The following is a 13,496-nucleotide window of genomic DNA, read 5'->3' as shown; positions in this document are numbered from 1 at the left end:
AATACCTTTTCCCCTTTAACCTTTATGTCATATTTGTTTAATACTATATTCTAAAGTAGAGTTGCAGTTTCTTGCTTCTATCCATTTTTCTTCTTACTCAAAAGTTTTTATTGATTGATTTTAGAGAGAAACATTGATTTGTTGTTCCACTTATTTATGTGTTTATTGGCTGACTCCCTGACTAGAATTGAACCCGCCACCTTGGCATATCAAGACGACGCTCTAACCAACTGAGCTACCTGGCCAGGTCTTAACAGTTTTAATACACTCCCATCTTTTTGTTTCCTGTAGAAGAGCTCATCTAAATATTTCTTGTAATGAAGGGCTTGTGGTGGTAAAGTTCCTCAGCTTTTGTTGGTCAGAAAAAGCCTTTATTGCTCCTTCAGATCTAAAGGCTAACTTTGTTGGATATATTCTTGGCTGGTGGTTTCTCTTAAAATATTTCAAATATTTCATTCCATTCTCTCCTGGTTTGTAAGTTACCATCTTTTTCCCTCCTAGGATTATTTTTTTGTCATTAATTTCTGACAATTTTAATATAGGGTGTCCTGGAGGTCTTTCTGCATTGACATAATTAGGTGTTCTGTTAGCTTCTTTTTTTCCCCTGTATGATTCCATTTATTTATTTTTTAATATATTTTTATTGATTTCAGAGAGGAAGGGAGAGAGAGAGAGAGAGAAACATCAACGATGAGAGAGAATCATTGATTGGCTGCCTCCTGCACATGCCCTTCCCCCCCCGCACCCAGGATCGAGCCTGCAACCCAGGCATATGCCCTTGACTGGAATCGAACCCTCACCCTTTAGTCCACAGGCTGATGCTCTATCCACTGAGACAAGCTGGCTAGGGCTGTATGATTCCATTTATATGAAATTCCAGAAGAGGCAAAAGTAGCCTATAGTGTCCGGCCGACGTACTCAGTGGTTGCTGACCTAGGAGGTCATGGTTTGATTCCTGGTCAGGGCACATGCAGGCTCAATCCCCAGTAGGGGGCATGCAGGAGGTAGCTGATCAATGATTTACTCTCACCATTAATGTTTCTCTCCCACTCCCTCTCCCTCTCCCTCTCTGAAATCAATACAAATATAGTTTTTTAAAAAAGAGTAACCTATAGTGACAGGAAACAAGCCCCAGCTGCGGGGCCTGAGGGCTGGTGGGTGATTGACTGCAAAGGGGTGTGGGAGAGCATTTTGGAAGATGTTGTTTGTGTGTGTGTGTGGTTGTAATTACATGGGAATATACATTTGTCAAAACTCATGTACTCTGAAAATGGGTGCATTGTAACTGCATGCAAATTATACCTCAAGTTGATTTTTTTTTTTGTAAGAGGACATTTACTGGGTGAATTACAGAGGTAGAAAAAGTAACAAGCTTAAGAAACAATTATAGAGGTAAAGGAAGGGCCTGTGGAGCTTGGGAGTGAGGAAGCTAATGGTAACGTTTGTGTGTGTGTGTGGGGGGGGTGTGGGGGGGAGAGGCACTGGTGTGCTCCCAGGAGGGAGAGCAGTTGAGTGGATTTGTAACAGTATAGAAAGGCAGCAAGAACAGCATATTCACATTAAAGATAACATGAGCTCTGTTCGCTTCTTGAATTTGAGGGCCCAGCCCTTGGGATAGGTTTGATGAGTTATCAATTATTTGGTTGAATAAGCCTGTTCCCTTCTGCTCGTCTCTTTTCTGGTATACCCGTTATCCTATCCTTGTCTCTAATGGAGGCAGGTGGTTCTCGTCGAGTTCTTTCATTGTTTTACACTCAGTTCTCTGCCACCTGAGTCATTTCTAGATTTCTGTCTTTGAGCTCCCTACTTCTGTCTTCCATGTGGTCTGCTCTTTTCCATCTTTCTAATTCATTCTTCATCTCATTTCTTGAGTTCTTCAGCTCCAGAATTTGTTTCTTTTTATAGTTTCAGTCTCTGATAAAATTCTTTTGTTTATAGATTTTATTCCTTAGCTCATTGAACTGCCTGTTTTCATAATTGCAATCTTGAATTCTCTGTCATTTAAATCAGAGTCTTCCATTGTCTTGGAGTTTGTTTCTAGAGACGTTTCTTTCTGAGCTACCTTGTCACTGTGGCTATTCATGGTGCTTGACGGGTTGTTCCAGGGGTCCTCAAACTTTTTAAACAGGGGGCCAGTTCACTGTCCCTCAGACTGTTGGAGGGCCGGACTATAGTTTAAAAAAAAAAACTATGAACAAATTCCTGTGCGCACTGCGGGCCCGGGACGAGTCGGCTGCTAAGCAGGACAGGCAGCGGCACCCGGCGGGCCAGATGAATGTCCTCGGCAGGCCGCATGTGGCCCGTGGGCCGCAGTTTGAGGACTCCTCTGCCTGGCCTCTCGAGTCCGTGAACTCTTAGGTACTGTTTTGCTCACAATTTTGCAGGTCGGTAAGTATAGGTCTTTCTTTTGTTCTCCACTAGATGGTGCTATATTGCAAGTTTTCATTTTCTCTTACCTGCTCTGCTGGCACCTGGGGACCTCCTTGGGGCAGTGTTGCCTCAGTCATGGAAAATGCCCCGTGTTTCCCAAGGAGTTTGGTGTCCCCTCCGTGTCTGGGTTTCCTCAGTCTCAGTACCATCCCTGTGATGGGCTATTGGGCTCTGGGCCTGAGTCCCCAGTGCTGCCTCTTTGTAATCAGAGGCCGCCATCTGAGGTGTCTCCATACCAGGTTCCACCATGATGGGTGGTAAGGGTGGTGGTGGTGGGTGGGGGAGGCGGGTTCACAAGTCTGAAGTTTTGCCTTCTTGCTCATAATGGTGACCAGTCTGCTGCAGTCAGAACACTGCTGTGCCATGTTGCAGCCCAGTTTGGCTGCACTGGGAGCCTGCTACTCAGGCTGGAATGTCACTTCTGCCCATTCCACCCTTTGGGCTGCCCCCTGAGGCTGCCCCTGGCTCCTCCACTCCTGGTTGAGCTGGCCTGCAGCAGGCGGGGGCGGGGCAGGTTTGAGTGTCTGCAGCTGTCGCACTGCTGTACCACATCTCCACCCTTGTCACCGGTTTAGCTACAATAGGTGCCACCCACTCAGGCTGCAGTGTTGCTTCTGCCCTCTACTGTTGTGTGAGAGGAGCTGCCCGACTTCTTCCTGCTTTTGAATCAGCTGGGGCCAGGGTGGGTGCCAGACTGGATCTGCGGACCATCTCTGTCCTCCCCGCCCTGCCTCCCCTGCTCACTGTGGGACACCCACCTTCAGGTGTCTCAGTGTGCGGATCTCAGGTGTTTGTGTGTTGACATTGACCAGGGAATCCTTTTTTGTTAGTTGTCTGACTTGTAACTTTCTTTTTAGCCTATAGATGTCCAGTTGCCCCAGCACCTTTGTCTTTTCCTTCATGAATTAACCATTTGTACACCATTAAGTGTTTATACGAGGGGTGGGCAAACTTTTTGACTCGAGGGCCACAATGGGTTCTTAAACTGGACTGGAGGGCTGGAACAAAAGCATGGATGGAGTGTTTGTGTGAACTAATATAAATTCAAAGTAAACATCATTACATAAAAGGGTACAGTCTTTTTTTTATTTCAATAGTTTTATTCATTTCAAACATTTTAACAAGAATGTAAACACTATTATAATTTGTAACTTCAAAAAATGGAGGAATCATAGCACAATAACATACCTTATATTGAAGATGGCAAAGGCAAAATAAAATTGCCTAACAAAGGAAAGGTACAAAAGCCTTTCAAATTAAACTTAAATATAATAAAATAATTTAAAACTAAAACAAATAGAAAAGAACAAAATGTGTAAACAGTAAATGCGGTTAGTGGCCACGGTAGCGTTACTGATACCGCATCCGTATCAGCAAAAAAAATGCAGCCGCAGCATGGCTAGTGTGACACGTACTCTTTGTCTTTTTCCCTGCTGCGCGCGTCCGCAGTGGGGAAAAAAAATGCAGTGGATACAAGCCCTAAAAGCTGAAAGTCTTTGTTGTTTTATTAACAAGTCATTGTGATGTACAGAATGTGGGAACAGGAAAAAATTGTGTTTGAGTAGAGCTCTTAATCTTACCTCAGAAAGGCTCTGATACTGTGCTCTCCAGGGGCATGTCTCCCTACATCACCAGGATAATGTGTCTACGCATTCCCAGGGTGATTCAGGAGACGCGTCCGCGGGCATTACAAGGAGCCTCTGGAAGATTGAGAGGTTGTTCTTCTACTGAATGGGTGGATATAAATCCGCCCACTCAGAAGAAGGAGCTGCGGCCCTGTTTCCCGAAGTTGCCATGTTAACACTGCTGCTGGTGAAGGAGCGGAGGGGAGAGCAAGAGAACCCTCTGCTCTTTCGGCTCCGCGGGCTGTATAGAACAGCCGAATGGGCCGGATCCGGCCCGTGGGTCGTAGTTTGCCCATGGCTGGTCCATACACTCAAGCAGTGGACCTTTTTAAATTCAAAATACTGTGGCAGTTAACTGGTTAAATCTTGCATCTTTGTAGAAAACCATTTGGGCATATTGTGCCTATTTCTGGATTGTGGATTCTGTACTATTGGTCTGTGTGTCCATCAATACCACACTGTGATTCCTGAAACTGCACACAGGCACCTCATTTTATTGCGCTTCACCTTATTGCTCTTCACAGGCGTTGTATGGCTTACAAATGGGAGGCAAGACTCCCACCAGCAAAAAGATGAGTTTACTTTATTGCTGTGGCGTGGAACCAAACCTTTGCTATCTCCGATGCATGCCTGTAATGAGTTTTGAAATCTGGTAGACTTTTTCCACTTTATTCTTTTTCAAAATGGTTTTAGCTAGAAGTTTAAAAATAATCTTATCTACCTCTATAAAATACCTTACTGGGGTTTTGGCAGGAACTGCATTAAATCTGTACATCAATTTGGGGAGGATTGAAATCATTGCTACGTTGCATCTCGTAGTCCATGGACACCGTAAGTCTCCATTTAACTCTTGTTCGGTTTCATTCATTCATGTTTTGTAGCTTCTGGCATATATGTAAGCCCTTATGTGTTTTGTTATATTTACAATTAAGGACTTTATTTTTAGAAGCAATTGTAAATGGTACTTTGTCTTATCCTCACCAAGGATATGGTTTATTGATTTTAATTTTTAATCCTCACTGGAGGACATACTTACTGATTTTAGAGAGAGGGGAAGAGAGAAATATTGATTGCCTCCGGTATGCGCCCCGACTAGGAATGAAAACTGCAACCTAGGTATGTGCCCTGACTGGGAATCGAACTGTAACCTTTGGGTGTATAGGACGACACTCCAACCGAGCCACCGGCCAGGGCAGCACTTCGTTTTTCATTGTGGTGATCACATGGTCATTGTTAATATGTAGAAATAGGTTTTGTATGTTTACCTTATATCCTGAGATCTTGCCAAACTCTTATTCTAGGTGGTTTTGTGGGTTCCTTAGGATTTCCTACATGGACCAGTGTGTGGTCTGCATGACAATGCTAACATCTAGGTCCCACCCCAGGGACTCTGATTGCGTTGTCTGGATATTAGGACTTTTAAAACTTTCCCTTGTGATTCTAATAAGCAGCCAAAGGCTGAGAACCACTACTCTTTGAACCTGTCCATCCATGAGCAGAGATGCCTTGAGCGTGAGGGCCAAGGGCCCAGACTGCCCAGTGTGCATGGGGCCTACCTTGCTGTCTGCTCTGGCGTGGTTAACAGGCTTGCGCTTGGCTGCTGGGGAAGACAGAGCCCTGGGCCTGATGGCCTCACTGCTTCTAGCCCAGCACACACTAGACCGGGATGGATAACCAGCCAATTTTAATGAACACATTGACGCGTATAAAAAGGTACTGTTGTCGGTCACTTAAGTGTCCCCATTTTCTGGGTGGGGAGTCGTCTTCTCCATGGACTAGAGTCCCTGCTTCTCCCATGGCCCCAGCATCTGGTGAGTGCTGGCTCTGTCCCCCAGGGCAGGGGCCGCCATGGGAAGGGAAGGGAAGGTGTGGGCTCTAGTCGGCTTTTTCACACAATAAGAAGAGCCTGGATCTTGGCCCGAGAAGGCCACCAGCTTAGACAGAAGTAACTTGCTTGGTACAGTGTCTGCCCAGGTGCCACATGTGTGGGAGGGAGGCCAGCCCTTCACCTTGGAGCTGCCCCTCGGCCTACAGCTCTCGGGTGAGGGCTGAGGTTCTCAAGGTTCACTTCCTGGCACCGAAGACCCAGCCCCGCCAGGAGCACGTCCACACCAGCACAACTGGAAGTGCCAGGGACAGTGGGAGGGGAGGGTCCATTTGGAGAGTAGGTGAAGTTGGGCCCTACACTTGCGCGGGGCAGGTGTGCTGCTCTGTTTCCCTTCACGGCGGTGCTCAGGACCTGTGGTGCCCTGCACAGAGGTGGCAGAGGTGACAGCTGCAGGGTACAGATAAGAGCTCCAGTGGCATTAGTACCTGAGGCAAAGGAGGGTTACGGGCCACTGCCCCAAAAGCTGAGTGGGCCACAAGCAACCCCAGCACCCAGGCACTTCACCGTTACCAGGAGAGCTATCAGCTGACCACCTGCAGAGCAGTGGACAGGCCTGACCGCAGCCTTTCGTCAGTGGGCGCAGGTTCTCTAAGTATTGGCTCCAGCTCCTTAGTCTTAGGGCTCCTGTGGCAACCAGGTTGGCACTGGACTTCTGCGGTGGGGCCTCAGACCTGCTGAGCAGCCCCGTCCAGACCCGACACCAGAGGTCCTAGGACCGGAGCTGTCCAGAGCCACTCCAGACACCTGCTGACAGGAGCGGAGTCGCTGAGAGACCCATCCAAGGCACTGAACAGCTGCGCAATTACCACCTGGCAGGAAACGCCCGTGGGAGGGATGGGCACCAGCAGTCTCCTCGATGGAGGCTCCCTGGCACCGGGCAGCCTAGCACAGCCCTGGAGGCTGAGCTTCCTCAGCTTCGTAGTCATTCCGAACACCCAGCTCCACTGCCCCTTGTCTGGGCCCTCCTGGGTTCTGCTGCAGCCTTTCCTGGCTCGGGCCCCACAGAGGGCAGCTGCTCCATCTACCTGCTGGCCGGCTCTTGAGCTGACACGACTGCCTGCCCTGGAGGCCTGAGGTCAGAACCGCAGACACATGAGGGGAGGAGAAGGGGGTGGAATGGTGGCTGAGTGGCACTGCAGGGCTGCTACCATCAGCACCGGCTGCGGGGATGCCCCTGGTAGGCCTGCAGAGCCTCCCGGATGGCCCGCTGCCAGTCTCGGGCCAGCTGCACGGGGGTCGCTGAAGCCTGGGAACAAGTTTGCTGGGTCAGTCCTTTCCTCTTAGCACCCCCACCTGCCTTCCCTGGGTGCGGGGCCTGCTGGGACTCACCTGGTTCCGCACACCCAGCTGGGCTCCGTAGAGCAGCAGCATCTTCATGGCTCTGTAGTGGCCGTGTCGCACAGCCTCATGTAGAGCTGTATCCCCTTCCTGTCGAGAAAGGGGACGTCGGTGCTCTCCCAGGCCTTTCCCTTCCCCCACAGGAATGCATTTCCTAGACTCTTAAGGGACCCCGCTAGGTGTGCGACCAGGGGAGCAGTGGCAGCAGCAGCTCTTCCTTGACTCACCCCTGAATCTGTCCCCAAGTTCCCTGATCTCTGACTTCTCAGGGCGCTAGAGCAGCCCCACCTCGGCGCTCCCCTGTTGCTGCTTCTATCCTAAACCCTTATTTTACTGTCCTCAGCTTTAATAAACGTATTCTCAAAAAAGGAAACATCATCCTCTCCCTGAGCTCAGGCCCAGGTCACTGTCCCCCGCTGGAGCTGCCCCAATAAGCACCTACCTTGTCCTGTGCGTCAATGTGGGCCCCGCACGCGATGAGGTGCTCCAGGCACTCACAGTGCCCCGTGCGCACGGCCACGTGCAGGGGGGTGCTCCAGATCTAAGGGCACAAGTGGCAGTGTCACTCCTGAGTGGCAGGCTTCACCCCAAACCCAAGGCTGTGCTTCCTCCAGGAACACTCAGCTCCGAACAGGCCGCCCACTGTGGAGTGCCCTCACCTTGTCCCGTGCGTTGACTTGGGCTCCGTGGTTAAGCAGCTGTTTGAGGATGTCCAGGTGTCCTCCACGGCAGGCCCAGAACACAGGTGTCCTGTCCAGCTGCAAAGCAAAAGCGCTGATGTCTGACGCACTGCATGCTGTGCCCAGCCTCTGCGGGAGGAGGAGCCTTCCCCGATTCTCACCAAGTCACGAGCGTCCACAGTGGCCCCTGCCTCCAACAGCTTGTTCACAAGCTGGCTGTGGCCCTTCAGGCAGGCCCAGTGCAAGGCCCTGCGGTGGAGCTGGTGGTGGAGACTGGGAGGGTAAGCAGGGGCAACAGGGCCACCTCTAGAGGTCCCACCCCCACCTCCACCCCCACCCCCAGAGTTGGTGCCCTGAAGAGAGCTACCTGCTCCTTAATCATGCAAAGAGCCCCTCTCTCCTGGCTCAGGAGGCCCCCGGGATTTGTGTCCCATAAACAGAAAAGCCCCGTGGTTCCCTAGGCTGCGCTAGAGCACCCCGACGACGACGGCACTCCTGCAGTGCTGAGCTGCTCTCCGATTCGCCCTCCCTCGCTACCTTGTCATGGGCATTGGGGTCCCCTCCGTCCGCCAGGTACTTGTCAATCAGGGCCTCCTGATTCTCAGCCGTTGCCTTCAGGAACGTCTCCAGGCCCACGGGCTCTGGCTGGGCCTGGGCCTGGGGCTGGGTAAGTTAAGGACGAGAGCAAATCAATTGCACACTGAAGGCTGCAGGGACGTACGTCACCACTTCACTGGTCACACCAAGTGGTCCCCACAGAGACACTGTTGGCTTGTACAAATGACAGTTTTTAAAAACTTATCTCAGTAGATTCTGGCCAGATAGCTGGTGGGGTGGGGGAGTTATGGGTTGACTTGTGCCCCCCGCCCCCAGTTCATATGTTGGAAGTCCTGACCCCCAGAACCTCAGAATGTGACCTTATCTGTAACCGTCATGGCAGCTGTCGTGCAGGTGAGGGCACACGGAGCAGGTGGGCCCTAAGCCAGTGTAACTGGTGTCCTTACAGAAAGGGGGCATTGGGAGTAGAGCCATGCACAGGGAGAAGGCCATGTGGGCATGAGGCGGAGGTCGGGTGATGTGGCCACAAGCAAGGGAACAGCACGGATGGCCGCAGCCCCCAGGAACTTGGGGAGCAGAACCTGCCTCCCCCTGACCTCAGACTCCAGCAGCCCCAGGGCCTGAGCACAGGCGGGGCTCCCGCTCAGGCTGTGCAGCTGGGCAATTGCTGCCACTCAGGCGTGGCTGGCAGTGCCCCCTCTTCCCCAATCCCTCCCACAGGTGCCAGAAGCTCTTCCTCAGAACTCAAGCCTTGGGGGTGCGCCCTCTTACTTCCCCCATCTGACTGCTCACCCACCTTAACCACGGGCTCAGGTGCCCTGGGGGGGACTCTGCGTTTCAATCGCTTTTCTCTTCGTCTCTGAACCAAGTTTTCCAAGTCAGCCAGATTCTCCAGATTAATTCTGGAACTCTTAAATCTCTCAAGCTGAGGCAGAAGACCAAAGACCATGCCATTCATCAGCCAGGGTGCCAGGATGGGGCAGGCTCTTGTTCCCGTCTGGCCTCTCCCACCTACCGCAGAAACACCAACCGCCCCGGCTGCCAGCACGCCCCGCTCTGCAGGCCCTCCCGGCTCTGGGCCTGCCCCCCCCCCCCCCCCCCCCCCGCCAGGGCCACTCGCCAGGGCCACTCACTCTCCTCCTCTTCTCCTCTTCCAGTCTCTGCCTCTCCTGGGCCACGGCCTCATGGGGTCCCAGCCTCCAGTCTCCTGGCCAGCCTCCAGGATCAGGAATTCCATGTCCACATCCCAATACTTTCCTTCCTTCTCTTTCTCCACTTACCTGTAAGGACAGGGTAAGGATGAAGAAGACAATTAGGAGAGTCCTTAGAGAGCCCAGCTGTGCAGTAGGGGGTCCAACAAGAGCTCACCCTTTTCAAAACTCCGATGCAGGGTTGCTGCTGGCTCTCACCAACTCCGCCTGCCCTGCCCTGCCCTGTTAGCAAGGGCACAGGATGGGGCGTGACCCGGTCTATTTATACTGCTGGGCTTTGTCCAGGGGAGCTGGAGCACATGACACCTCAGCTTTCCTTGCATTCCTACCAGATCACGCCATACTGCCAGCCGACCCCAAGCTCAGGGGCACAGGAGATGCCTCGGGGGCGGGGGGGTTGTTTGAATTCCTGGGTTCCAGTCTTGGCTCCTCACAAAGCTGTTTCTTCATCATTAAAAGGGTGTAGAACTAGCACTCAGCTCAGCTGTGCTGGGACAGAGCCCCCACACAGTGCTCTGCCCTGCCTCTGCCTGGCCCACCCCAGGCATCAGGAGCTGGACGCACCAAGGAATGAGCGTGTAGAGGCGAGAGGTTGGAATGGCAGGATGGCCGGGCCTGGGGCTTCCAGCCACAGGGAACTGTATTCCCTTTCAAAGCAAACGCTGGCCACCTAACACGTCTGGGGCCCGCTGGGCACTGTGGCACCAAAACATGTCCCAAAGTGCCATAGGTGCTGCCGGTTCTCTCACAGCCCAGGGAACTAGAGAGCATCCTCCTCCCTCCCCAACCAAGGCAGCTGGCCTCTGGCCCATTTCCAGAGCAATGGATGTCCGACAGTTGAGCTAAACTGAGACGCAGCTACAGTGGTGTTTTCCAAGACAACCTGCCATTTCCTGTTCCTCTTTAGCCATCACCATCCCTGTCCAGGGCAAAACTCACTCCACTCTAGGATTTTCACGTCTCTGTTTCCCTCTTGCTCCCTAACCCCCTCCCTCGCCACCCACAGGAGAATCAGCACACAGACCAGGGAGCTGCCTGTTTGGGCTCTGAAAACCCCATCCTTAGACCACAGAAGCAGCTGCTGCCTCCTCATTTGGCTGAGAAGGTCTGGGGGTACCCAGATGACTGGCTGCCCTCCTTTCCCTCTTCCCATGTCCTTACCAACTGCTGCACGCTGATGACATCCATGGTCCCCCCCAGCTCTCCAAACCCCAGTGAGAAGAGCTGAGCTGCCAGCCCTTTTATAGGCGAGCTGTACCCTGGGGGCAGGCAGGGCGGGGCAGTGGCTTGCACCCGAGCCAGATGACTTTGTGGCTCTGTAATGCCCACCAAAATACCAGGGTGGGCCTGTAGCTGTGCAGGCAGGAGGAGCTGCTCTGAGCTGAGTCAGGTGCATCCTCAGACACCTACTACCTTGCACCTATGCCATCCCCCCTGCCTACTCCGGAGCCGTTGCACCAGACACGTGTCCTAGGGTGCCTGGGCCACTGACCCGGATTCAGGGGGAAATAGCTCCCACTCTCCTAAGTCCAGACACCACTTATGAAAAAGAGTCAAGTGTGAGCCTCGACACTGTAGGTCCGGCCGCCTGAGACCCTGCAAGGCCCAGCCCTACTGCCCTTGCGACAGGAGGCCCGAGTCCCGGAGGGCCTGGGAACCCTCATGGCACCAACAGGAAGAAATCAGGCGGCAAGGGATCTCCCAGTGCCAAGGCTGCCCCCACTCTTGGTGGCTCCCCCAACGTGCCCTTACTTCTCTCTCACCACTGGGGCCAAGTTCAGCCTGTTGCCAGCACCTCAGCCCTGGGAGACCCAGGCCCCACAAGCAGGTCCCTACCAGACGTTCTCCTGGAGTAGGACATGTCTTTCCATAGGGAAGGCGAGACTGACATCGCTTCAGGTCCAAGTACATAACATTAACCGCTAATCCAGTCGCAAAGCAACCTGTCACCAGCCACAAAATCAAAGTTCCTAATAGTCCCTAAATGCCAGCATGCCCTTCAACCAGCTGAGCAAAAAACTCTGTCTTGACCTTTGAGAGGAAACCTGATAGCCAGTAAATAAGACTCCAGAATGGGAGTAACATGAGCAGAGATGACCAAATGAGAGGGAGGGGGATTTCGGGTCAAGGACAGCCCAGGCCTTGAAGGGCTGCCAAGGTCCTACCCAGGGCTGGCTGGCTAATTTGTAAGTCTTGCCAGTTCTGAGACCAGATTTTTAAAAAAAATAGTTACATCTTTTTTTAAAAAGTATGTTTTTATTGATTTTATAGAAAGGAAGGGGGAGGGAGAGATAGAAACATTTATGAGAGAGAAATATCATTGATTAGCTGCCTCTTGCACGCCCCCACAGGGGATTGAGCCCACAACCCGGGCATGTACCCTGACCGGGAATCAACCCTGACCTCCTGGTTCATGGGTGGATGCTCAACCACTGAGCAACACTGGCTGGGCTGAGACCAGAATATTTTTTTTTTTTTTTAAGAAACTCAATCTGTATGCTTCAGGGTGTCTGTCAAAGGTGCTTTCTTGTCTTTCCTTATGAGGAGGGAAAGGGTTACCTAGACCTGAGTGAGGGTGGACAGACAAGAAAAAATTAGACTTCAGCTCTGGGCTCCACTGCCAGCCACCTACTCACACTCCTCTCCCTCAATGTTCCCGGTGGGTTTCACCTGAAACTCAGCGGAAAACTAGTTTCTTCCACATGAAACTAACGGGCTTATTAAAAAAAAATTACTCCTTGTAAAAAAATCCATACATAACAAATAAAGCTCAACAAGAGCCCCTTTACTAACCACAGTGGCCCTAGGGAACCATGGTCACAGTTTGCTATACTTCCTCTGACTTCGTTCCTGCAATTTTGTGAATGTACATACTTGTTTCTACAGGCATGTTTTAAGAGGCACATACTGTGATCACAACTCAGCACGCTTCCCACATTAGCATACACCATTCCACTGCATTGCACTCAAATGGTATGTGGACCAGAAGTTAACCATTTCCGTATCGGGGAGCACCCTGGTTCTCTCTCTCTCTTTTTTTTTTAATATTACACCCCAGGCTCAAATGTGTATCTTTGTGAATACCTCCGTAAATAGGCATCTTTGTAGATATGAATATTCTTCTATGTAGCTACAGAGAAACAGAATTATTGGCCCGTTTAACAAAATTTTTTTAAATTTTTTTAAATTTTTTTCTTGATTTCAGAGGACAGGAGAGGGAGAGAGAGAAAAATCAATGATGAGAGAATCATTGATCAATTGCCTCCTCCATGCCCCCTATTGACCGGGAACTGAACCCTGACCTTCTGCTTTATGGTTCAATGCTCAGCCACTGAGCCACACTGCCAGGCTGTTCATTTAAATTTTAATAGATATTGCCAAATTGCCATCTATAGTGGCTGTACCAATCCATGAATAGATGCCAACAAAGTTAAGACAAATGACAGTATGAAAGGAAAAAATACATACATCTAAAACAGAGTCAATATCCAGAAGCCATAAACAACTCCTATCCTTTATAATAAAAGGCTAATATGCAAATCGACTGAATGGCAGAATGACTGGTCACTATGACACACACTGACCACCAGAGGGCAGACACTCAATGCAGAAGCTGCCCCCTGGTGGTCAGTGCACTCCCACAGGGGGAGCGCTGCTCGGCCAGAAGCCGGGCTCACAGCTGGTGAGCGCAGTGGCAGTGGCAGGAGCCTCTCCTGCCTCCACAGCAGTCATACATCCCCTGAGGGTTCCCGAACTGTGAGAGGGT

The 13,496-nt window shown here is 51.3% G+C and overlaps 1 protein-coding gene across 3 annotated transcripts; it reads right to left on the bottom strand.

The window, feature by feature from the left end:
* Positions 1 to 3,521: 3,521 nt before the first annotated feature.
* On the bottom strand, positions 3,522 to 11,696 carry ANKRD23 (ankyrin repeat domain 23). Of its 3 annotated transcripts, none has more exons than XM_080686935.1 (9): positions 11,567 to 11,696; positions 9,653 to 9,799; positions 9,316 to 9,444; positions 8,499 to 8,624; positions 8,123 to 8,221; positions 7,941 to 8,039; positions 7,724 to 7,822; positions 7,273 to 7,371; positions 3,522 to 7,189 (listed from the first exon to the last, which is right to left on the bottom strand). In XM_080686935.1, the coding sequence occupies exons 1-9, from the start codon at positions 11,639 to 11,641 to the stop codon at positions 7,094 to 7,096; spliced, it is 969 nt and encodes a 322-aa protein (XP_080543061.1). In that variant the 5' UTR covers positions 11,642 to 11,696; the 3' UTR covers positions 3,522 to 7,093. The 3 variants fall into 3 exon arrangements, with proteins under 3 accessions (XP_080543061.1, XP_080543062.1, XP_080543063.1); XM_080686936.1 differs by lacking the exon at positions 11,567 to 11,696 and adding an exon at positions 10,892 to 10,940; XM_080686937.1 differs by lacking the exons at positions 8,123 to 8,221; positions 11,567 to 11,696 and adding an exon at positions 10,892 to 10,940.
* Between the last annotated feature and the right edge of the window lie 1,800 nt (positions 11,697 to 13,496).

The sequence above is a fragment of the Plecotus auritus genome (genome assembly GCF_963455305.1).
Source record: "Plecotus auritus genome assembly, chromosome: 8".
Taxonomy (NCBI): domain Eukaryota; kingdom Metazoa; phylum Chordata; class Mammalia; order Chiroptera; family Vespertilionidae; genus Plecotus; species Plecotus auritus.
Note: the sequence above shows the minus strand (reverse complement) of the source record. Positions and strands in the feature narration are given on the sequence as shown.